At 42.6% G+C, this 25,855-nt stretch overlaps 2 protein-coding genes across 13 annotated transcripts in view; both read right to left on the reverse strand.

The window, feature by feature from the left end:
* Positions 1 to 412: 412 nt before the first annotated feature.
* Positions 413 to 14,789, reverse strand: UBXN4 (UBX domain protein 4). 2 transcript variants are annotated; one of them, XM_064718204.1, is made up of 13 exons: positions 14,632 to 14,789; positions 9,168 to 9,270; positions 8,315 to 8,343; positions 7,401 to 7,519; positions 6,692 to 6,851; positions 6,172 to 6,274; positions 4,628 to 4,682; positions 4,300 to 4,464; positions 3,396 to 3,523; positions 2,589 to 2,691; positions 2,122 to 2,253; positions 1,591 to 1,799; positions 413 to 1,029 (listed from the first exon to the last, which is right to left on the reverse strand). In XM_064718204.1, exons 1-13 carry the CDS (start codon positions 14,708 to 14,710, stop codon positions 891 to 893), a joined length of 1,524 nt encoding a protein of 507 aa, XP_064574274.1. In that variant the 5' UTR covers positions 14,711 to 14,789; the 3' UTR covers positions 413 to 890. The 2 variants fall into 2 exon arrangements, with proteins under 2 accessions (XP_064574274.1, XP_064574273.1); XM_064718203.1 differs by having other exon boundaries at positions 6,686 to 6,851; positions 14,632 to 14,788.
* Positions 14,790 to 21,536: 6,747 nt separating this feature from the next.
* R3HDM1 (R3H domain containing 1) overlaps positions 21,537 to 25,855 on the reverse strand; it is a 51,757-nt gene continuing 47,438 nt past the window's right edge. For 10 of the 11 annotated variants that reach the window (XM_064718612.1, XM_064718608.1, XM_064718604.1 and 7 more), the window contains 3 exons: positions 25,285 to 25,364; positions 24,458 to 24,542; positions 21,537 to 22,959 (listed from right to left, as the gene is read on the reverse strand). In XM_064718612.1, coding sequence (XP_064574682.1) covers positions 22,613 to 22,959; positions 24,458 to 24,542; positions 25,285 to 25,364 — 512 coding nt within the window. In that variant the 3' untranslated portion in view covers positions 21,537 to 22,612. The remainder of the gene's footprint in view (positions 22,960 to 24,457; positions 24,543 to 25,284; positions 25,365 to 25,855) is intronic. The other variant, XM_064718602.1, reaches the window with a different exon arrangement.

Raw genomic sequence — 25,855 nt, forward strand, 5'->3', positions numbered from 1 at the left:
CGGGAGGAAAATTATTTTTCTATGTGACCTGTCTCTTTTGTCCATGGGCATTACTGATTTGATTTCTTAAAGATCAAAATAAAGTTGGTTGTTCCTATCTGCATATAAAGATTCTGAACATCAGCTGGCATCTGTCCTTGCTTCATCATCATCATCAACAGTTCTGAAAGGACCCCTGGAAGTTCTCTTGCTTCTCAGAATTTTAAGACAAATTAGTGTCTCTCCTGGTGAAAACTGTTATACTGCAGCTACTGTACAGATTGGATGTTCACCCCCTTTTTCCTTTATTACATGTACATTAAAGTCATTTAATCTGGAACAAAATGTTTGTCAGCTGTATTTTAAATTTCAGTGCATGATCCTGCTTGCTTTCCTTGTGATACCAGCACAGCAGAGGAACTTCACAAGGTAGTCATGTTTTCTGGAAAATAGTTTATTGAGTGCTTAGGGAATTAAAAACTACAAGGTTTTGCTTGCAGTTGCAGAAGCAAGAAAAAAGTTAAACATAAATTAGTTACCTGATTTGCTACTTATAGTGCCTCTGAAACTCTCATTTTAATCAGTCATTGTCTGCCATGACCTTTATATGAATATATCTGGCCCTTAAATTTATGTAGCAGAATATTTATAGATTAAAAAGTGCCTTTCTATGGCATAGGGCAATATTTATGAAAGCTGATGGAGATTTTCAGTCTTTTTACTAGGTTTCACCTACACCCACTTGATTTTTCTGGCATAAGTGACTTTATTCCATAATCCACCAGGAACAAGAATGAAGTAATTCAGTCAGTGGAAAATAAGCCCCACTTGTCCAGAAGCTTTAGTTGACAGATCAAACAAGAGAAGGAAAAAAAAAAAAGCAGCCAGATAGTAACTGCAGTTACTCAAAACTACATTTGTTGTGTAGAATTTCCATTCCAAGTATTGTTTTCATCTTCTCCATCATCTTGAGTCCTCAGTCTATAGATTTTGCCTTCTTTTTTGAAGTCTTCCCCCCGCTTTTCCACTACTCGTTTCCTGACTGCTTGCCTAGGGCACAAAGAACAGTGAGGTTTGACAGTTTCCTCGGTAATAATTACACAAGAGAAGCAGCAAATGCAATAAACACAAATCATCCATCCTTCTCTTATCCTCAAGAATAGTTTTCTTCACCCCTTTGTTTCCTTGGCAAGCAATACCCAGGTGAAAATGTGTCATTTAGCAGTCAGACAGAGTGGCAGACTCTCATTTTCCCTGTCATTGATGCAATAAGTGGCTTCTTCACCAGAAACAGCTGAGCAGCTCTCCTGGTACATGGGAGATCTCATTCTCTAGGCAATACAAAACCGGTCAAAACCAGACTTCATCTGCTTCTGTTTCTTGAACAACCATCCCCTAACAGTTTGATATCTCATTTTTAACATTTTTATCTTCCAAACAGCATCAGCTGAAGTGAAGCTCACCTTTGTAGTTACAGTTAATTCCCCATTCATAAATAACTGCGAGCCAATGCTTTTCCTACTGTGTAATTGGGAGTTCAGTTCCTCACTGCAAGATTACAGCAATTGCAGCAAGAGGCTGGAGAAACAGCTGCCTGAACACTTTCCTTACCTGCTCTGCTCGAGGCTGCCCGAGGCTGAGGGAGCCGAGTGCTCCTGCTGGTGAGCTGATCTCACAGAGGGCTGCGAGGGGGGTGGGCTCGTAAACAGGAAGTTGCTAATGAATCTCCAAACCGCTAGGAGGGGGTAAAGGATTGTGCCCAAGAACTTCCACAGGTCGCTGCCCGAAGCCTGAACAACAGAAGTCGCAGGTCTTCCCGCCTGTCATGAACACACCAAGCAAAGCTGTCAGGTATTGAAGTCCTGCTCTTGTAGACAGAGTATTTCAGGCATCCTTTCTAAGCAGCTCAGCAGACACAAAGAAACAACTTTGGTTACACCTTAGACAAGTATCTAAGACAAGTCACCATTTATCAGAGAAACTGCTCCAAATCAGTCCTGACAAAAACCAGAGTAATTTTGCAATCTTTAGACAAAGAAAATCCCCAAATTCAAGCCCAATACCATCATGGCCAACTAACAGCAAGTATCCAGCTACTGTACTGCTGTTTGAAAAATCCGACACACAAAACCCAGCACCTACCGGCAGCAGCACCACTGAAGCACTGGGTGCCAACTCGAGTTCCAGTAACTTCTTTCCATAATCTTCTTTGGTAAACTCCCTCCTGGGAAACATTGTTGCCAGTGAAAAATTGCCATAAGTGTTACCAACAGTCTGTGAAGCACATAAAGAAAACATTTTATTTATGACTGCTCATTTTCAAACAATTGCGTATTTGCCAGGTGAGTATACCTTAACAAGAGTTTTGTATCAAACTATCAATCATCCTCAAAGTAGGAGATGAAATATTGTTCATTTTTCTCGATATCTTACTAATGACACACTGCAGCAATCCAAAGGCACTTGGTGGCACTGGAGAAGGCTGCTAAAACTCCCTTCAAATACCCAATAAGGAAAGGAGTTGATGACAACTCCACCACCATAACAACTACTTGAGGCTCAACAAATCATAATCAGCACCTAGGTGAGAAACAAAATGCCCATATTACCTGTGCAGCAAACTGCCTGGCTTCTTCTAGCCGTGCTTCAGATGGGAACTGGTTGGTGAAGGAAGATCCATCGGGGAGGCGGAACTGAATCCTGGCTATTGCACTGTGGGACAGGCATTGGGGTCAGGACATGAACACTCACAGACAAAGGCTCCTGGGCCTTGGGCTTGGTACTACTGAAATGTGGCAGAGAGGGACAGTCCTGCTGCCCAGGGCAGTGCAGAAGGGTTGTAAGAGTGAATTCACAGTGGAAAACCACCTGCTGATCTCAATGGATCTCTCCACAACTCCATATAAGGTTCTCATAGGTTTGGATAATTCTTAAGCCAGCAGTGCTGGGCAAAGCAGGAGACAGCTCTGACATGGGCACTGATGGGCCCAACGCAGCCTTGCTGAATCCAAGCCATCCACACACAGCCCCTGGATCTGCACCAAGCTCCCCAGCAGTGCTGGCATTATCCAGTCATTCTGTCCAGGCATCATCTTTGGCATTCTCACCTTATCTAGTACCCCACCAAGCTCCATTACACTGGTATTTAAATCAAAGCTCAGACACAGAACAGCTCTTATCTAACTCAAATAACACACCAGTAAAGGTGGTCAGTGTTTCATGATCATGAATGTCAAAAAGATGAAAGCTCTCAAAGAGCATCACGTTCTTGTAAACAGCTACCTTTAATGTCACTACTTAAACAGCTCAACACGGCAACATGTTGTCAAGAGATAAGGAGATATATTAACTCTTTTAAAAAAGTTTCTTTATCTCTCTCCCCCACAATACACACTTGTGTCTCTACTGCAACTCACCTTCGCTCCCTTTGAGCTGCCTCTTTTCTGGCCTCTATTTCAGCCTGTTTAGCCTGAAGAGCTGCAGCTTTTGCAGCTTCTGCTTCTTCCTTCGACTTTGCAAAGCGAGCTGCCCTCTCAGCACGATCCTGTGGAAGGACCAAAGGGAAACCTTAATTGTGAACATAACTTGTTGCTTAACATTCATTAGACAGCTGTGATCTATACTCATGGACCAACTGCACAGATACAAACAGACCATATGGAGAAAAGACTGGAACTGCAAAGAATTATTCAGTGCCAAATGGCACAATCTCGTGTCATTAGCCAAGATGACACTTCTCACTGAGTCACTTCCCACAACCAGTTGTTAATAGATGATCTTCCCATGCAAGCTCAACACTCCAGGGAAGATAAAGGCAAAAACCCTACAATGAGTTACACAACTGCAATTCTGAGTGTTCTATACCAAAGCCTAATACTGAGGAAGAATTTCAGTTGTTATCTACTGTTTACATTCATATATGCACACACACATATATACCAACTTGGAAAATAATCCTCCTCACCATTCTGAGGGCAGTGTTCTTGTGTATGTTCTACAATTAAATACACCCTGTGCTTCTCCTTTAGCACCATGCCTAAATTGCAATTATTTTTACGTTTATATGATAATTCTCCACTAGACTCAAGCAAGATGACAGAAATGTTTGTTCATATAGAATTGTGAAGATGAAAGCAGAAGTTTCATTTTATACACAGGAAATGCAACATAAACACCAAACACAAAAATTGTCACTATACAAGGCTACAGGATTCCAAATGGAAAAATGAATAATCTTTCAAAGCCTCAGCAAATGTGAAAAATTATCATTTTAGTACACTGTGTGAAGCAGCAAATTCTCTTCCAAAATGCAGAATTTACCATTGCAATCTGTTGCCTTATGCGCTCTCTAGCAGCCCTCTCTTCTGCCTTTTCTCTGTTCCTTTCCTCCAACATGCGTTTGGTCAGTTCTTCTTCCTGTCGTCTTTTGTACTCCAACATTTCTTTCCCAGTTTTCCTTCTTTCAATTTCTTTCTTAATTTCTTTCTGAATAGAGAGAAATAAAAATTGAAGCACAAAATTGCCTCGGGCAAGAGAAAAGACTGGGGTATGTTTGTGTAAGAAGGAATTAATTATTTATTATGTATTCAAATAAGGGTTAAAAAAAACCAAACCTGCAACTGCAAGAGGTTTTACATTTTTGTGTTACCTGTTCTTCTTCTTTCCTTTTCTCTTCTCGTCTTTCTTCAAGCTTTTTTGTTAACCTATATTTAAGAATAGAGTGAAAAGTCTTATCATTGCAGTATTTTCAAATGTGAATGAAGCATTTGCAAACCCAGGAGAACACATGAAAATGAGCTGTAGCACTGTACCACAGTGATTCATTCCCATGCGGGTGCACCTTCCATGCAAAGGGCAGTGGTGATTTCACCACCTCCTTTCTCACTTCAGAGCTGTTCTAACCTATTCCTTTTGTCCCTTTTCCACTCATTAAATGAAGATTCCTGCATTTTCTTACTGTCGAACCAACTTATGAAGATTACAATAAGCAAATACTATTTATGATCTGTGGTAACAGAAACACTAAATCTCAATCTCTTTTTAGCTATTTAAGCCATCTGGTTTCTTCGGCACATCACCTCCTAAAATGGAACACAAGTAATACATAGCCCTGACATAGATGCATAAGCATCTGCCTCAGCTATCCAGAAAAATGCCTCAGAATAAAGATTAACTTTAAAAAAGAACAAAGTAAATTTCTCAATACAGATTGGCAATAAAATCCCAACATAACTGAAGTCTGGGGAAAGGGCAGGCATGACCCAATGTGAAAAGCTGTATAATCAGAAAAATGTATGGTAGCTGTTCAAAAGCAAGTGGTGGTTACCACAGAGCTTGGCCTCTTTCTCCCCCTTGCAAAAATTGCTGTAGATAAATTATGCATTATTTTAAAAGGAACACTGATAATTATATTAAAATATTGACTGCATTGCCCTATCAGTGGTAAGTAAAAAATTGTGTAATAACTTTAGAAGAAAACTAAAAAAAGAATGAAAAAGATTTAAAACATATTTTAGCATTATAAATATTCCTATTTGCTAAACATGTGTTATGATTTTAGACAAGATATTTCAAATATCAATTACTAAAAACAAGTTTATAAATAATATCCCATATTTAAAAAAAAATTATAATGAATCAATATGTTTTGAGCCAGGTGTTTCAGATCACCATACTTCAAAAAACTGAACTCAAGTGATTGCTGTTCACTGATCAAAACACAAGTCTCAGAATAGGATCTCACTGACTTTTTCACTATCCCTAAACGACAAACAGTCAACAAATCAACAAGAAGAAATAAGATGGCAGGTCTATACAAAACCTAGGTCAGCATTTTATTGCACCAGTTTCCACTGCTTTGAGTTCAATGTTTCAATTAATTCAAGAACCTGCAGCAAACATATCCTCTCTATTGAGGTTATATCAAAGGTGAACACTTACAGTTTTCCACATTACCTCTTTCTTTCAAAGCACATGAGGAATTATATTAATTAAAAATCTGGTTTGGTATCACCCCTAGTATTGTCAGAGAAATGTAACAGAACTAAGACCACATAAATATTTGCCAGATGACAACAAATGAAGGACCAAAATCCTGTAATTAAACATGTTTGTTAAAAAATCCCAAACCCAACAAAACTGCCTCCTGAGAAACAAATACAATACATTAAGAAGTCTGCAAAAAAGACTTGCCTTTCTACTTTGAGTGTAAGATCATTCACAGGCTGAGCATCATTTGCTTGCTCTTCTGCAGAATTAGTTGCTTCCTGGCTTGCTTGACCTGAATTTGCTTCATCTTCAAGGGGTTTACAAGAAAGCAATGCATAAGAAAAAACCAGAAAAGGTGCATTTCTTATCATAACAATTATCAGGCTCATTGCTAGCCACAATTTGCAGCGACTGGGATATATCATACAGGGTTCTGTTACTTGGACTCCCCCCCTCAACAATTTGGTTTCAGGTTACTAAGCCAAAAAAACTCTTTAATTGAGCCCTTTTTCAGGAAAGCATACACAATTTTATTGAGTTATAAACTCAATAGATTCCTCACTTACTAAAACTAAGCACAAAGCATTCTGGAATATCCCAAATTTTCCTTCAGTGAGTCTGCTCAATACATGGCCTTTTATGTACCATCATGTAACAGATTAAGACAAACCATTTCCAAAGCAAATGAGGGGGCATTTGAGGTGGCAAGAACACTAACCATTACCAGCAGAAGATGCTATTGTCTCAGGCATGAGAGCCTCAGCAGAGTCACAAAGCCCTGCTCTGGATTCTGCACTTTCTGGAGCACCATCAGACTGAGAGGAGGGACAGGGAGCAGCTGCCTGACTGCCGTTCTCCACAGGCCGCCCTTTCCCCGTGTGCATCTAAGAAATTGGGAAGAGAGAATGGAGCCTATGAAAGTTCAAGTATTTTTCACAGGTTAAAAAAGGCCAAGACTGAATTATTAGTGAAAAATCAGCCCTATTGAAAATACAAATCTAGAATTACCACATATTGTTGAGTATGGTACAATCATGCATTTCATATATTTTTCTAATTTTAGTCTTGCACTTGAAATCAAAGAGATAAAGCAATCTACACTTGTATATAATTTTATAAATCCACATTACAGAACAATATTACATAACCACATTATAAGATAGAGAGTAATCCCCTTAAAGGTGAGTTGTCACATTTTGTCATTCCAGTTTAGAGCTCTTGACATATTTCTCCAGTACTGTGGGTTTGTTTACACAGGTGATCTAAACCAAACAAAAATGAACACAGCACATGTTCACAGTGCTTCAGTGTGTCCTGAACCCAAGGTTGCAGATTTTATTGTTGTAACTCACTGGTTCTGCTCCCACCAGTAACTGCCAAAGGCACAAGCTAAGGGCCAGGGCCCCCTGGAGGATCCAGCCTGTCAGCATTACCTGTTTGACTTTATGGATTCTGGTAACGAGCTCTTCCACAGAAACGCTGCCAGCAATGACTTCCAAAGGGATTCCATTGTCTCCTATAAAAAAGCTGGATGGGACACACACCACAGGATCTGCACAGACAGTTAAGGGCAGTGAAAGGCAGGAGGTGACACAGAGTAACTTTACAGGGCACAGCAGCCCTTCCTACAGCTTCTAGCCCAGTGCTCTCATCTCCAACTGCTCACCAGCAGCCAGGGCCAAGGGAGGAAGAGAGAAGAAGATGCTGGCAAACATTACATGCAACTGGTAAGCATTTTTCTTTTCTTTTTATTGGTTTAGGCCAAAGTATTTTTCTCCAACTTTTCAGGCAACTGATTATGCATTGACTTGAGAATCTTTTGTTTTAGTGTCAGACAACATCTGAAGTAGACAGTTATGAACTCTCCTGAGCACGAAGATACCCAAGTTAGGAATTCCCAGCATCACACAGAATGAATGAGCTGTAAGCAGTGACCTCCTTGAGCAGGCACACCTGGGTATGTGACAGACCCAGCCCACTGCTTCTTCCCCCTCCTCTGCACCTCTGAGCCCCAGCTCATCATTTAAAGCCTTTTTTGTTTGTTTTCTAATGCTGATTAGTAGGACCAACAGGTATTTAGATTACATAAAGCTTTAGATAATTTTCTATTTAGAGAATTACATAGGATTAACATAAAAAACCCCAATTTGCTCACTTTCTCTAATAACTGACAGCTAGTTGAATACACAGATGGTATCTATTAACACAGTTTATTGCATGGTTTTGTGCCAAAATAAGTATTTTCAATAGCATTGCTTGTAAGTATTTGTCTTAAAAAGGGTATTAACTTGTAAAGAGCAATTATCTGTAATCATAATGTAGCATCTAAACAGATCTCAAAGGATACAAATTTGAGAAAACTGCAGGCATGCTTCACTGTTTAAAAGAAAAGATTCATTTAGGAGTAGCAATCATTTTGCAACAACTTTAGATTAAGTCTTTCATCATAAAAATAACTGTCCTACAAAACTATTTAAATACTTGAGAGAACACTAAAAGCAAATTTGCACTGCATCTTATCATTAGCATTTTGCAGAAGTGTTGACATGGTGACAATCCTTGGTTATCACAGTTGACTACATAAAATTAAGAAAGCAGTGCTAAAAGGCAAGTCAGGAAAAAGAAATCTAGTCTATTGAGCACATATAATATAGTAAATCTAATAAAATGTCTATAGTGCATTTCAAAATAATACCATTTGGGGAAATGTCAGTGCACTTTGTGTACATGGACTGGAACACAAACATTAACAAAAACAGCTGAGTAATTTACCCAGGAGCTTAAATGCTTCTCCATTCTATGTGCTACAATGGAGGCAAACACATTTGCTCTGGGGCTTTACAGATTTTTATCTTTCTGAATTCATGAAAGGTTTTTAATTCATTATGTAACCTGGCAAACGAAGAACTGCCTCTAGCACTTGCATTTTTAATGGCATTTTTGTGTCTCTTCCAGTTGAGAAAGGGCAACCTCAAGCATTCTATTACTAGTACTGCAATACAGTCTGAAATACTCAATGAGTATGTGCAGAATTGACATTTTCTCAGGCTTTAGGGACTCCAGGAGTACTGAATTCACTTCTGTTCTGGAACCCTGTATTTACACTATCTCCTAATCAGGGTGAGGACTTCAAAAGCCTCTTACTCTCATCATCATCAATGAAAGACTATATAAGAGACAGAATTAGAATAGGCTCAAACCTTTTGGTGTCAATTTTAATAGCAACAAAACCATCTGATGCAGCTTCAGTCACCTTCTCGTCTTCCCACCTTGCAGCCATCTCAGTAGATTGTTCATCTTCACCTGCCAGACACAGCACACACATGAGTTAAACCCACCACAAATTGCTGTTTCTGCCCTGATTTTACCTTTCCTTCAATCCCTTGGATTCACCTTTGAAAACACTCTAGGGATTATTTTCAAGTCAGTTTGTAATTATTATTTTTAATAATCTGGAGACAATTCACTCCAGCTGGTTCACTTTGATATGGCAAAACTATGTTCATAAGTTTAATTATACATTAGTACATCAGCTGCTAGTAGATAAACCTATGGTCTTCACTCCCTGTAAATACATAATTCAGCAGGTAAGGTTTCACAGTTTGACAGTGTAAAACCAAGAAACATTTATTTGCAAATTATTTATAACTTAGTTTTGTATTCCACTTCCTGACATTAACAGTAACAGTATGATGGGAGGAAAAGGTGTGAGGAGCACAGAACAAGAATAACAAATGCAGAGGAGATCCTTGGATAAGAGAAACTGAAAAGGTGTTCAGGGGCCACAGATTCAGAGGTGTTATTTTAATCAGATGAAACAGATTAATCATACATTTATCTCCTAAAACACCAGTTTAGTGAAGGTGTGAGTTAATAAATAGATTCTGATTAATATTAACCATCTTTCAACAAGTACACTGGCCTGCAACCATTTCTTTATCTTCACTCTGTCTTACTTCCTAGCAGCTTGGAATGGACTGCAGCCTTGATAAAGAATCGAGTCACAAGTATAGAAGTATAGTAGTCCTTTATTCAGTGACAACAACAAACCACTTGTTTTTTCATCCCAGTTGCCATTCCATGCAATATTTTTGACTTGTTAAAGATCAGGAGTTACATGTGGAATCTCCCAGTGAAGTGCTGCTATCTGGTCACAAGGCCTCTCACAGGGGCATGTATCAAAAATACAATTTTGGAGAAGTGGTTTCAACCACGTGTCTCAGTTTTCCCTGGGAATTACTGGAGCAAGTAAGAAAGCATCTACCTCTATTATTATTCTTGTGCATAAGCAAGCAAATATTTAGGCTATTTTACGTGGGAACCTTTCCTCCTGCTTGAAGTGCAGTGCTTCCAAGTGTGGTCAATGCAGCTGTTGTAGCCAGAGCAGCTCAGCCTCCTCTCCTGTTTCCAAGTGCTCACAGGCAGGCAGCTGCTTCACCACACACTGTTTGTAAGGACATGTGCTCATCTGATTAGGCTACTAAAAATATCCAAATACTTGCCTAACACTAACTTTTCCACACAGCCAACTGCTGGAGAAAAAAGAATGCTGAAAGACACAAACAGGGCAGAGGCTGCTCACAGCAGAGTCTGAGAGATGACTGAATGAAAGTGCTGAGAGCTCACATTTTATAAAGCTCTGTGCCATGATGCACTGATTAATATTGTCACTACCCACTGAACAGTTGCTTATTCTCATACATCTTTTTGTTTTGATAACCCTTTCTCATTTAGGGGTTAGGGTTCATTTTTATTACAGTTTGTAGCAGTAATTATATCCTGAAATCAAAACTGCCAGGTCACAGGAAAAACATTAGAAAAGTCAAGAAGTCAAGTGCAGCAGAACTTGATATAATTAATAATTCTGCTAAACACTGAGCCAGCACAACAGCCTTAGAATTCTAGATCCCAAACCAGATTTCTTGTTTCTCAAACAAAAACATCACTCTATTTCACTTAGTGGAATGATCTGTAAACAACTCAGTCACACTTCCTCATCTCTTAAACCTGATCAGGTAAATCTACATAGGATCTATGTTTTCCCTTTCTCAAATGATTCACATACTGGACAAGACTCTTTTTCTGCAATAATTTACTTCCTGTATGAGGAACTTACTCAAAACCATCACAGGCTGTCAGAAGACTTTAATTCTCCACAGCACACAGTTATCAGGGAAGTGTTTTCCTTTCAGAGGAGAGAGAGAAGCCCAAATTACTGCTCCATGTCCAGCATTTCACAACTACTCAGTAAGAGAGGATTGCCATTCTGGAAATGCCAGGAGCCAGGACATGAAACCACTCACCTCCTCCTCCTCTGCAGCATTTCACTTCTTTAACTAGAAAAGTGCCTTGATACATCTTGGCTACAAATAACTAACAAACAGCTTATGTGTGCAAATCACCATTTTGTCAAAAAATTAGTAAAATAATAAAGTTATGAACAAAGGGAAGAGGGTTTCTACAAACATTATTGAAAAGAAACAAACATTTTCATTTAAAGCTTTTTATTGTCACACACATACCATTTCATTTTTTCACTCTGAAAACCATTTTTTATGAGTGGCCTGGTATTTTAATGATCAGAACATGTCTAACCTTTGGAAAGATATAAAATAATCTGCAACACCTCAGTCAGAACAGAGGAGGTTTTGTATCAAATGAAGTACCAAGTTTAGATTAGTGACTCAAAGGATCAAATGCTACAAAATCATCTGCAGAACAGCTACCACCAAGATCCAAGGCATGTTCATAAAATCATAACGTGTTCATAAAATGTTATTGTTATTTGATTGTGATATTATGTGTTATTGATATTGTGATTTTATGAACATTATTATAAATGTTCATAAAATCATAATTCTGGGCTGGGAGGGACCCCAAGAGATCATTGAGTCCCACTCCTGGCCCTGCACAGGACACCCCAAAAATCCTCCCACGTACATTTAGAGAGAGCATTTTCCAAATTCTCCCTGAACTCTTCCCTGAGGAGCCTGTTCCACTGCCCAACAGCCTCTGGGCACAGAAGCTTTTCCTGATATCCTGCAGCTCCCCTGACACAGCTTCACACCATCCCCTGGGCACTGCCAGGAACCCTCTCCCTGTGCAATCACTCCGTGTGTTCCCCAAACACAGCCCCTCACCTGCTGTGGCCACAGGCCCCCAACATCTCACCTCAGTGTTTCAAAGCACTTTCCTGAGGCAGACCTGCTTCACCTCATGCTGTCTGGGGAGAATGGAGCAATCCCTCTCCCTGCAACTTGCCATGAGTTCATCTTTAATACCCTTACACCATCCTGTCACCAGAATGTGCCATGAGGGTTTTAAACACTGAGCTCAAAATGCTGGGATTATGGCTGCAAGCAAAAACGCTTAAGGAGAAACCTGCTTGAACAATGCACACTTACAATCACAAATGCCACCTCATTTTTAAGCTAAATAACCACATTATTCCTTGCTTGACTAGAAAATATTCTGGAAGCAGAAAGAATAATCCATTTCTTCATTTTCTAGAGAAAATGTAAGTGAAGTGCAGAGGAGAGGGAGAGTGGGACAGGCAGATGGTGGTAGAATCCAGACACAGATGGACAAATCTGTCCAATCAGAATTTCCTAATTTTGGTCAACTGTACCTAACAGCTATCCTACACAATGGCTGCCCCAATACAATTTCAATTTCTCTCATTATTTTTTCCATAGATATTATTGGATGAAGTGTACAGAACCAAACACTGCTGAAAGCCTGCTCTCCAGGTGCTTTCAAATGCTTGTTTCCAGTGGGAAGTGTGGGGTGTAAAGGCTCAAAGTTACCATCACTGAGCAGTGTGAAACACATTTCTACCCAAACAACAAAGCCAATCTGTGCTAACACAAAACCAGACTATTCTTCCAGCACTCCACATCCTTCAAACTCAGCTGCTTCCACACACACTGAGAAAGTTCTTGGGCTTCCCAGCTGCCTTTGCCAGCACATGTAACAGAACAGTTCCATGATCAGCTCTGGCACAGGTCAGCTGCCCTGATCCCACGGTGCCCAGGGTGGAGCAGATGTGGGCAGAACTCTCCAACTCTTCCCTTTCAGAGATGTGCCTGGCTAAGTCATGCTCTGCCTTCTCCAGGGCTCACAGGAACAAACAAAACAAATCCTCACAGCACACACTGTGACAAAACTAGGTTACATCTCTGCAACCATAAATGTATCTCCCCTCTGTATCTACATATTCCTACACCCACCTAATCAACATCAGATGGGCCCCATTTTGTGCAGAACTTATGTTTCATAAAAAATACTGGACATAAGTAACAAGATGGATTTCTCCCTGATTTATGTATCAAGCTGAAACTACTGAGAGGCCCACCAAAGTCCCTCTGTCACTGCCCTCCTCAGCTGGGCAGGGGACAGAATGTCATGGAAGGCTCATGGGAAGAGATAAGGGTAGGGGGACATCACTCACGTGTAATCTTTGCAGGCAAAACAGATTTGACGAGGGAAAAATTGATTTAACTTATTACTAATCAAAAATTAGAGCAGAATCATGGGAAATGAAAACAAATCTCCTCCCTGCCCTACCTGCGGCCAGTTCCTCACACCTTGTCCCTGCTGCTCCTTCCTCCTCAGGGGTTGGACTCCTCACGCTATTCCAGCATGGGGTCCCTCCCAAATTGTGCAACGTGATTCTTTCTCAAGGGCTGAGCTTCTTCATGAACTGCTCCACCCCGTCCCTTACTCCAACACAGCCCAATCTGTGCTCTGACAGGACTTTGATTACGTTTACTATCCAGCAGAAAATGCTGTTCTCCAAGTACATGGAGAGCTGTGTTAAAGGAATTTAACTGCACTTTGCTGCTCACATCCCCTTTGGGAGTGAACTTGTTGAAGCCACGTGAGTCCCACAGTTCAATAGTTCTTAAGGGAACACCACTGAGTCACACATTCAACATTGTTACTGTTTCTTGAAGCACCCGAAAATCTTCAAACCACGAGCACGGAAGGCAACAGTAAAATCTTAAGAAACAGCGCACACAAAGATACGCAAAAGCTAAAAAATAAGTTAAAGAGCTTGTCTAATCACAGAATATCACAGTTTAAATCGTGTTGGAAAAGGCCTCTGAGACCATCGAGTCCAACCTATGACCAAACACCCCCTTGTCACCAGACCACGGCACTGAGTGCCACGTCCAGCCTTTCCCTAAACACTCCCAGGCACCTCAGCACCGCCTGGACAGCCCGTTCCAATGCCCAATCACCCGTTCTGGGGAGGAATTCCTCCCAATATCCAGCCTAAACCTCCCCTGGCGCAGCTCAAGACTGTGTCCGTCTTTCCCATCTATTTTTTTCACAAAAATGCAGCGTACACAAGACGATGTGAATTCCCACAGGTTCCAATTACGGCGTTATGAAACACGCGCTGTCGGTACGAGGAACGGAAACAAAACACAAGGAGCAGCCCGGAGAGCTGCGCGGGCGAGAACCGGGTGCAGGAGCGCAGAACGGAGGGACGGCGGCACCGCGGACGGGCGGGGGCCGGACACCGACACCGCGGGCTGGGGCTGACACAGCACAAATCCCGCTCGGCGGGAGGGGCGGCGGGCGGGACACAGCTGGGAAGGCGCCGCCGGGCCCTGCCGGTGGGGGCGGCGGGCGGCCCCGGGACGTACCGTACCGTACCTGCCACGAACACGACGAAGACGGAGCTGCGCTCCTTGGCGGCGGCGATGGCGGCGGGGACGGAGCCGCCGAACCACATCGTGGGACCGCCGGGACCCGCCGCCCTCAGCGACACCGGCACCGCGCCTGCGCCGCCGCCGCGCCAACCGCCCCCCGCGCGCCTGCGCGCGCCGCCCGGCGCCGCCGGCCTCTGATTGGCGGCCGCGAGCGGCACGCGCCACGCCCGCCCGCCCCCTCCCCGACGGCGCGCGGGGGGCGGTGGCGGGTCCGGCCCCCTCAGCCCGGCGCCATGTTGGCCGTGTAGCCAGGGATGGGAGTGTTTCCACAGGCGGCATCGCCTCGTGCGCTGCTCCGCTGCCAAACGGCTCGGGCCGTCAGGAGAGGCGGCGGGAGCTGTCCGAGTTTAGGCCAGGGAAGGGAAGGCTGAGAGGGGATCTCGGTTATACACATCCTGCGGGGAGCGGCTGAGGGGGCGTCCCAGCCTGGTGAAAAAGGGGCTCAGGGGGACCTTGTTGCTGTCTGCAACTCCCTGACAGGAGGGTGGGCCAGGTGTGAGTCGGGCTCTTCTCCCACGGAACCAGCGACAGAACAATGGGGCAGAGCCTTAACCTGCGCCAGGGCAGCTTAGGTTGGACATCAGGAACAATCTTCTCAGAAGGGATGTTTTGACATTGGAACAGGCTGCCTAAGGAGGTGGTGGAGTCACGGTTCCTCTCGGTCCTTGAAGAAAAGCTGGATGTGGCACTCAGTGCCATGGTGTGAGTGATGTGGTGTTTGGTCCGTTGAAACTCGGTGATCTCAGAGGTCTTTTCTAATCCAGTTGACTGTGTGATTCTGTAATGCAGAATAAATACTCAAATAGAATATAAATATCTCAAAGTCAGGTACCAAGAGGATGGTGCCAGACTCTTTTCAGTTGTACCCCATGACAGGATGAGGAGCAATGGGCATAGACTAAAATACAAGGAATTTCACCTCAGCATGAGGAAGAACTTTACATTGCGGGTGGAACCGGGAGGGTGTGGGGTCACCCTCTCTGGAGTCTTTCCAAATGCACCTGGACACGTTCCTGTGTCACTGCTCCAGGTGACCCTGCCTTGCCAGGGGCTTGGACAGGGTGATGTCCAGAGCTCCTTCCAACCCTGACAATTCCATGGTTCTGTGAGGCAGCTGCCAGAAAAAGGGGCACCTCCTGCACCTGGGGCTGGAGGACTGATGGCCACAGCCATCCCTGCCCCAGCGCCCACCCTCAAAGTGGGTTGAAAGTGATGGAGGAAACAACACAAATCCATGTTAAATAGAACAAAAATAGAGTATGGTGTGCAGAGATCCTCCACGAGAGGCAGGAGGTGAAGCCAGGACATCCTCCCTCCTCCCAGGCCTTGTGAGGGACTGGCAGCAAGGCAGGAGGATGCCTTGGTAGACATTTCACAGCAACTGGGCCAGCACAGTTGATGTCAGGTGCTCTGGTGATTACATTCTGGACAGAACACTGCTCTTGAGCTCTTCTAAAACCCCATTAGGGCTGTGACTGTGTGTACTGGGTAACTTGCTGAGGCAGGTACTCAAATATTGAAAGGCAAAAACCACAGAGTCTCTCAGTCTGGAAATCTTTCACTGTTGTACCTTGTGTAACTGGATAATACCAACTAAGAAATCCTTCAGCCTTACAGTGAAAAGGAAGCAAATCAGTGTTGACAACAGTGCACAGAATCTGTTTTACCTCTCCCAAGATGCAGCATGTGGAAGTGGTGTCACAGTAATGCTCACTGGGTAGGCTTTGCATGTGTGTCGTGCCTCTGCAAGTTTCTTAAAGAAATACCATCAGAACATGTTCCTGAGATGCATAAAAAAAAAAAAAAAACCACCCAGATATTTTTGTATTTTCTTTACAATACAAAACAGATTTAAGGGCAATGCCCAAGGTTGGATGGTATCAAACTGAATTTATTTTTGGAGATGAACAAAGACACATCTCTCTTACACAACTGCATGTGTAGCATGGGAGGAAGAGGTTAGGTTGTAAGGTGTATCTTGAATTCTCTAATAAATTTGGATGTGTTGCATTAATTCTCTTGGCACTTCCAGCAGCTGTAGTTTGCATTTACTGCATCTGATTTGGAACCCTAAGTTGGAAGCCAAGTTTCACAAGACAGGTGAGTAAAATGTTGAATACTGTGTTTTCAAAATTGTTTTGCAAATGTGATTTTCAAACTCTTTGATACCACTTGATACAAGGAAGAAAAAAAGGGCTTATATTGACTGGACATGTAATTTTTGTGAAGGTGTACAATCTCTTATACAACCTCTTACATCCTCAGGAAGTATTTATATTACATTCTCAAAAAACACAATTTTGGAAGTCTCCAACTGTAGGGTCACTGACTTGTTGGCTATGTCTTTGCTGAGAGCCTTTAGCACAGGTGTGTGGGGAAACAACAGAGGGCTGCAGAAAAAGACAGGATAACCAACAGGTAAGTAGAAAATTTTATTGAGAAAAAGTAGTTTAACAGCTGGAGCATTACCTGGGATTGAGTTCTTTGAAGGAAGATGCCTTGTGTGTTTTCAGTTACTGGCATGGGAAACAATGCAAGGCAGTCATTTGCATTCTAAAAGAATTTTTTCTCCCCAAAACCAGAACACATCCATCTGGATCAAAATGGGAAGTATCTTCATTAGGGAATTCCTATTTTAAATTGCACAGTTGCTTCACCCTTCAATTAATTGACAAATCAAAGTTATCAGTTTAAGCCAAGTAAAAAGTCAGCAAATTTGAGCAACTGTGGAGTCAAGGCCTGGTATAAATCAGTGTGGTAGACTATCAGGGCACACAATAATGATGTTGCTTGTTAACTACATTGGAAAACCAAAGAAGGGCAAAGTTAATTAACCCTACAGCTAGGGCAGAAGTTAGGATATGAGAAAAAAGCAGAATGCCAGCTTCTCCCTCTCAAATTCAAACTGAGGCCACTCTCATTGAAGTATGATGTGCAATATTGCATGTAAATATTCTTTTTAACCTGCCAAGTAATTCTGGGAGATGAAGTGTAACAGATCCCTGGGTGTTGGAGTCAGTCCCTGCCCTTCCACCTCTGCTCACCTGGCTCTCAAACATTCCCCTGCTGTCAGCACCGTGGATCCTCGTCAATCCCAGCTAATTCAGATTCCCAGGTAACTGGGGCACAGGAGCTGAATTAAAAATAAACCTCACTGTTAAGCATTATCCACAGCAACACAGTTTATTTTTGTAACTTATTCCAGTTTTAAAAGCATACAGCTGCCAGTGACACACAGGTTGTCCTCTACAGCTCTTTGGTTTACAGCACCAGGCTCACGTGACATTGGGGTTTCTCTTCCCGAGTGCAGGCACAGTCCATTACAGCTGCAAGCATCCCTTTTCATGGCTCAGTGAGACTGGAAAATGAAAATACAGCAGCAAACACTGCAGTGTTTGTGTCCTGGACCAAATTGTAATGCTTGATCAGGTCTTCAGCAAGTTCCACTTCCAACCCAACAGACTTTGACAGACATTGCAGAACATCAGGTAGCTGCAAGCAGGATAAAAGCGAAACCTTGCAGTGGGGGCTGCTGAACTGAGCCAGGGCCAAACCCCAGCCCTGTGGGTCTGAGGGCACGAGGCTGACACTGAAGCAAGAGGAGCTCACACACATCGTGGTGAGAACATAATTGCACACATTTTCAAGTAATCCAAGAGGTAACTTAAATTTACACTGAAGGTTTTGGATGTGGATGGAGACTTTGCTCTTAGGTTCCAGAATAAGATAACTTACAGGGGCTTAATTTTCAGATTGCTCTGGAAATCAGGCCCTTTGAAGGGTTCTACACCCAAGAAATGAAGCTTCCAAAATGAAGTCACATTAATGTTGTGCACTTTAATTTTATACTTACATCAATAGCCAAAATACCCAAAATGTTTTAAATGTGAATAGGACATAGAGAAGACCTTCATGAAAAGACCTTCATCAGCCTTCATGAAAACCAAGCTGTAGAAACACTGAAGGGATTGAAATAATTCCTTTCATAGTTAGAAATATATAAAAATTCCAGCTACAATAATTTTTCATGACCTGTAACTTAAAAGTGTTTTGGTCAGTTTTCTCCAAAGCTTCATCTAAACATTCTTTGCTTCAGGGCTGAATACTTAAAGCCTGCACCAATTTTATGTGGAAAAAATATAACATGGAACTAAATAGTATTTATAGAAAGTTGTAATTTTGACTCCCTTCCAGGCATCCAGGCTAGTACAAGGTTAACTCAAAACAACAGACAAGTCAAGTGGGAAGTTTTAAGGCACAAATGAGTGTCATAGGATGAGAATACAGCTATTCATTCCACCTTGAGAGGGAACTGGCTTGCAAGAAGATGGCAAATAGGTAAAAACTCCCTGTACCCAGGTACCTTCCTGGATTCATGGAACTACACAGTTGTGGTGCTTTGCTAAAACCCCATCTGCAAACAGCTGCCCTGTGCCACTGGATCCTCAAACACCACGTCCTGCAAAAGGGTTGGGTGCTTGCAGGTGGAGACACCCAAGCTCTGCAGTCTGAGCACACCACAGCACAGGGTTTGTCTTCAGAGACGCTCTGCTCCTTTTCCTGTCGTTTTTCTAAGTGTATGTGAGTGAAAGGAACACATCTCATATTAGAACAGGTGACGTTTGCTCAGGCAGGAGTGCCAGGGAAGATGCAAGATGCTTGTTCCCAAGCAGCCCTGACAGCCTGGCAGGCACATGTGGGCTGTGAGGGTGTTTAGGGGGTGCTGCAATGAGCCACCCAATTCCAGCATCAGGCCCGTGTGCTTTGGAGAGTCCTCAAAGTATGGGGCTTCAATTTATATTCCTAAGGTTTAATTATCAAACATTATATGCAGTGTTCACAGTTCAGGGAGGAATTTTGCACTATAAGTGTGTCAATTAAAAATTAAAATCAAGAAAGAGTAGGTAATGGCTGCACTTGTTCAGCTTTTCTGCTTATTCTTCCAGTGTTTTTCTTTAGTTTTAAAAAGTTAAGACATGCTCTCAGTAAAACAAAATATAATATATTGCTGCAATGGAAGTCCCCACTTAATCCCTTTTGCCACTATTTGCTTTAAAAATAGCTTTAATGGTAAATGAGAGGAAGCTCAAATACACTGGAGTACTATAAGATTTGTTTGGAACATGGGAATGCATTTTACATGCATCTCTTACATGCATAAAGTGCTTTTATTTGCTTTCTAGACTGTGATCCAAATCCGTGGAACAAATGCAATTCCAGGGGTTTTGCACAGTGCCTGGGCTCGTGTTTAAGGAACCAAAAGGGGCAGAAGGGGATAAAGGCCAGGAAGGTACAAAGTGGCTTGGTTACATGAGTCTGCATCCTGTTTGCTTACTAGAGGAAGCATGAAACAGCACAAACCCAGGAATAAACACAACTGTGAAGTGGAAATATTTTAACACTTTGCCCACTGTAGACATCAGAAACTTCTGGCAGTGCCAGAGTCCTGTGAATTGTGGGGCTCATACCAGCACATCCAGATAAAATAACATGACCATCCCTGTTTAACACAGAGTGAAACATTCTCAGAAAGGGGGTAGACCTAACTGGAAAGGGTCAGTTTCTGGATTAGACTACAACCGGCTTCTTACATGTTTGAATGTTTTACTCTAGGGCAACTTGCATTCGAGTTTATAACTTCTTTGATAAAAATTAAATATTTTCTGTGCCTTATTCCTAACCAGTGTATCCCTCCCTTCCTGTTGTTTGGGCTGCATTCTCCATGTTTATCTCACATTACCTTTTCTTCTCAGTTTATTGGGAGGACAGTTTCTGAAATGCAGCAAGCCATGCAAGATCCTTTGGGAAGGGTTTGATTTGATACAGATTTAGTGCTGGGGACTTTCAGAAGAGATGGAAGCTCTCAGCTACTGCCTGCCCTTCTACATCTTGGAAGAACCTTGTTGTGGAAGGAGTTAACAATGGGAGGCTGGGCTGAGACACCTGTCCCTACAGCCCTTCACCCTCCTAGCTGCTTTTACAGGATTAAACCATAATCCTGAACTAGCATGGCAAGCAGCAGCAGGCAGGGACAGAATGCAGCAGTGGCCGTGCTGTCTGTGCTGCTCAGGAGGGGTTATTGATCAACTGGGGCTCTGGGTGCAGCAAACTGCAGCAAGAAATGCATCCTCAGTCAAGCACAGCTTGAATGCCAAGTGCCATCCTTGTAGAAAAGCAGACTGCAATGAGTAGATTTGTCTTTTATCTGGGACTTGAAGTGAACATCCTCCCCTTTGTTTTAGGGGAGCATCTAAGTTGACCTTTAGTAAATCCCTGTTGCTACAGCATTTCACAGAATCAAGTCCCATAAAACTAATTTATTAGGCTACATTATTCCCAGACAGGTCAGTTTTCTAAGTTTTCCTCCAAGTACTTCATCACTGTTTGGGTGTTCAGGGATAGAATCATTTGTATAAACAATGGAAATTAATGCTGGTCTAGGCACCTTAATTCTTCACCTTTATCCCCTGTAAAACGTTTTTAAACACAAAGTTTACTTTGAGTTTCCTCTTTCAGAAGTCACACATGCACAAAGTGACAGCCTTATGAAGTGACCAAGTAGTTGCTTGTCTACACAGCAAATCAGTTCCTGAGCTAAAAATAAAAAATCAGGAGCAGTCCCTTACAGCATCCGACTGTTTTCTCTTTTTTACTTATATAAACATTTAAATATTATGAAGGGCTGGATAACATAAATGCCAGAGGAGGAACAGCAGGTGTTTTTTTAAGAGGCTCTAATATTTGTGGGTTTAAGATCTTTTTTCACATTTGAAAGGATTCCAGCCATTAATATGAGCTCATCCAGGTTTCAGAAGACTCCTAGAAGCTTAAACAAGTGCACTGAAAAAGTTCGTGTTTGTAAACATTTATTCTTTTGAACTGAAAAAGGCTTGCATCAGCACACATTGTACAGACTTGCAAATTACACAAGTTGAAAAAAGTTTTGTTTCATTTATGTGCAATGAATCTTTAATGTCCAGTGAGCATCTGCAAATGATGAAAACTTAAACTATTAAAAAGGTTTCCAGCACTTACCAAACAATTATCTTAGCGTGAAAAGGAAGAGAAAGAGACCCATACTGGTGGGAACACAATTAAAGTGCAAACATTTTGTCACTTGTATGAAGATACATAAAGTTTCTTCACACTTCTGTTAAAAAGAAATATTAAAATGTGATTCAGTGAACATTCTTTGTAACCTATTCATAATCCCCTTCTAGTAATTATTAAACTTGCTGGATCAGAAGCAAATTCTTCAAGGGTACAAACTTGTAATTTCTTTTGACATTGTTTGAAAATATTGCAAAAGACAATGACCATCTAAGGAGTTAGTTACTAAAATGACATTCTTTTTTTTCTTGAAGAAAAAGAAAAAAGAGAGGAAAAAAAGAAAGAAAAGAAGAAAAAACACACAAGGGGCAAAGAACAGGTTAACTTGAAGATGTTGGGTAGTTTGCTAGAAAATGAATATAATTCCTTGAGAATGGTTCTCTTTTCCCCTCCAGCAATCCTCAGGTTCCTGCCTTGGAATGGACTGCTGCGTGCTGGCTGTGAAAAGGGATTATAAAATACAAATCTGCATATGGATTTTTATGAACATCTGCTGTACAATAGAACTTTGGATCTGATACAAGATTTCAAAAATATAAAACAAAACTACTATAAAAGTAGGGGGCATTTCAGCAGCGTTCCTCACAGAAAGCCGCCTGTCGCAAAGATGATTCCTTGCTATCGTCTGGGAGCAACTCTGGAAATTTTGTTCTTCATCTTGCTGGATTCACTGGGTTATTTATTCTTCAATGGCAAACGTCACGTGACAAAAGATCCCAGGAGTCTCTCTGGACAGAACGGAAAGCCCCTGACACCGAAGCGACGGAGGAGGGAGCGCGGCGGCAGCAGGGGCCGAGCCCGGCGCGGCGCTGCCGCTACTGCGAGCTGGCCCTCTCGAGGCCGTGCAGCTCCTGGTGCCTCCTGCTGCTCCTCAGGCGGAACTTGCCGCCCGCGCCGCCGCTCTGTCTCTTGAGCGCGCTCTGCGCCGCCGCCAGGCTGGGGAAGGCGGCCAGCACCGTGTAGCTGGAGGCCAAGTCCCCGGCGCCCCCGCCGCCGTCCCCGCAGAGCCGCCGCTGCTGCTGCTGCTGCTGCTGCTGGCACTGCGAGTCCCTCAGCCACCGGATCTTGGCACCCACCTTCAACAGTTCCCCAAAGAGCTTCTCTGCTTCCATGCGAGTGATGCCTTCGGGCAGCTCAGTAATTTCTAGAACTTTGCCCACAACTGAAAGAAGAAAAACAGTGAATCTAAATCTGTTATTGCGCTTATTGATACAACATCCTAAATGAAAAATTTTGGCTAGCTGGATATTGCAGCTGGGTGCTTGGGACCAGTCCAGGCATGCAGGAGCTCAGGTTTGCCTCTGGTAGAGAGGCTTCAAGGCGAGGTGAAGGAAAGGAGTCAGTTCTGCTGGAGGGTTTGGATCCAGAGCTTTATTCTGGCCCACAGGCCTCTGAATGCAGCAGCAGCTCCAAAGAACTCCCTCACCCTGTGGTTGCTGTGTCTTTTAACCCCGGGGAGAGAAGGGGTAGGGATCCCACCTACCACGGAAGGGGGGGGTCTCAGGGGACAGATGACACCTGGATGGCCCAATGTCCCCAGGGCTCAGAGGCAGCTTTTGAACTCTGCCAATCCAACAACGCCCTTCTGGAATGCCAAGATTGACAGGCAGCACTCAGCAGGGGCAAGGGAGGGGAAGGGAGAGGTGATTGGCACACCTGGGGAAGGAACCGGGATAACTGAGACGGGCTATGACATCACACTGCAACAAAAAATGACTTATTTCATACTTGTATCTCCACTTGGTGATACCAAACCCACAGCATTTGCCTTCCTGATATTCTAGAGAGCCTTTGGTCTCACATTTAACACTGCTTATAACTACAATCTGCTTACTTGTACAAGAGTGCAAATAAAAGCTGGGAATACAAAGAGGGTCCTCAAAACAAAGAGGGAGAAATAAAATCATCAACAACTCATTTTGCAGCAGGTTTCAGAACTCACTATAGCATCTCACTGGCCTTGCCTGGTAACACTTCACAGATCACCATGCCAAAAAAACTAGTCTGCCTTATCTCAAGAAAATCCTTTCCACTAAATTGTTAGAAAAACTGATTTTTCTGTAACTTTCTGTGAAGAGTTGACAGCAGGTAGCGAAAATTCTCAGTGAAGGTATTAAGATAGATGCCATCAGATTTTATTTTATTTTCATCGTAAAAATGACATTTACCAATTCCAATGAGCTAATCTATGGAGCTCTTAATATGTCTCCAACATCCATGTGCTTAAATACACTATAATGGGAAAAACTAAAACCAAAACAAAGCAAAGAGCACAAACTAATTTGTGGATTTTGTCTGATTTCACTTGTTAGGCCAATAAAAGGAAGCACAGCTGTGTATAGTTAATATTTAATGTAACAATATCACAGACCTTAGGCCCAGTAAACTGACACACTTGTGCTCTTTCTTTTAGTTCTCTCCAATCCTGAACTTCTCTGGTCTTTTCTCCAGCCTTCAAAACTACACTTTTCCCATTTAACTTCATTTTTCCCCTCTCTCCATGTTTTCCTCCCCATCCTTATGTTTCCAGTGTCTGCCATGTCCATTTCTGTCTGATTGCTCCTGGCTCTGGCCCTTCTCACCTGAGCTTTCTTGTGCACTCCCAGCCCAGCACCATAATTCATTTTTCTGGAGGACAGTGTCAGTGAGCAGTTCCATACCTGGCTCTCCTGCACCAAGATCTGCTGAAGCAGCCTTCTTTGCTGGTTTCTTTCCCCTGTTCCCGTGTCTGTTTCCAGGCTGACACTGGCAAGATTGGCATAAAGAGGGTACGTCAATGACAATCCACCAGTACCTTGAACTTTGATGTCAGCTCAGTGACAAGCAGTGCAGAGCAAGGTCTGGAAAATAACCTGCACTGCCATGGGACAGAGAGCACCCTCACATCCAATTTTAGTTCCTGAGTTTGATAATCTACAGTCAGGCACATTCAATCCTTCACTACAGAGGAAAGGGAGGCAATGATGGGGGAAAAAAATCATCTTGGAAGAACATTCCCCTGCCCCAGCCATCACATCCTCCAGCTGCCACTGGGTGGAGCTGAGCAAGGTAGAGGCAGGGGTGTGTGTGTCCCAGAAATTAAATAGAGGCAAAGACTTTTCAGCTTTGCTAACGCCAATATTTTGGGTTTGTTTTTCTTAAAAGGAACAAACCCACTCTTTGTTTAAAAATTACCACTTTTCTTTTTAGAAATGGTTACTTGAATAAAAGAAAATAGTTTTAGCAAAGGGTCCCCTTTAGATTTTTGAATTAGCTAGTGAAGTGCTTAAAACCAAAAGCCATAATTCAGATAAATGTTTCTCACTTTTTAATACAACAAACAAGAACAATGGGGAGTATTGACATGGAACAGAACTTATTGCAAAGCCAGCACCTTCCACTCAATTACTCTCCAAGTGCAATAACACATTCCCCTCTTCTAGGTGGCTGTAATGGTAGCCCTGAATTGTTTTTTTTCATTGTTTATGAGATTGTTCTCTGTTAATACCTGTTGGCTTGTTACTTGTCCACGTAACAAAGATGGATTGTATTGCAGGGGTTGGCCAAGCAATGGGTATCTGGCATCTCCTTAAAGAGAAAGGCAATTAGAAGGGTTTTTCTGGGACAGGAAAGCTTCCTCCAAGTCCCTGTCACACTGAGAATGTTACACAGGAGAGAAAGCAGAACTGCTGTGCACAAAGCTGAGAGTCTGCCTGGCTAACACACTCAGAGCTGCCCTGACTCCTCAGTATCAACCACGTCCTGATCCCAGGGTGGAAAGGTACAACCTTGCTGCTATTTCGGGATTACACTCAAAGTTTTTCTTCACTGCAGTCTCAGATAAGTCCTTTCATTTCAAAATGACTTTAATAAGTCTAAAGCTCCTCTCAGCATGCTAATTTAGTCATTTCATGGTTACAGCCCTGATTAGAGCCAGGTCCATCTTGAGATTCCTGTTTGTTGCAAGGATGCACAAAGACAATGCACAGCAGATGAAGGGAGCCAAGAGTGTGCTTCAAACAGCCCACCTGGGATTGATACATCAGAACACAAAGCAATGGCAAAGATCATGTAAGTTT

This window comes from Zonotrichia leucophrys, chromosome 7 (assembly GCF_028769735.1).
Source record: "Zonotrichia leucophrys gambelii isolate GWCS_2022_RI chromosome 7, RI_Zleu_2.0, whole genome shotgun sequence".
Taxonomy (NCBI): domain Eukaryota; kingdom Metazoa; phylum Chordata; class Aves; order Passeriformes; family Passerellidae; genus Zonotrichia; species Zonotrichia leucophrys.

Excerpts from the sequence above, each read along its gene's own strand:
- UBXN4 (XM_064718203.1), bottom strand. The coding sequence starts at position 14,710 with ATGTGGTTCGGCGGCTCCGTCCCCGCCGCCATCGCCGCCGCCAAGGAG. Across the intron at positions 3,524-4,299 it reads TAAGGCAACAGATTGCAATG|GATCGTGCTGAGAGGGCAGC; the intron begins GTAAATTCTGCA and ends GTCCTTCCACAG. Across the intron at positions 1,800-2,121 it reads CTTCAGTGGTGCTGCTGCCG|GCGGGAAGACCTGCGACTTC; the intron begins GTAGGTGCTGGG and ends TGTTCATGACAG.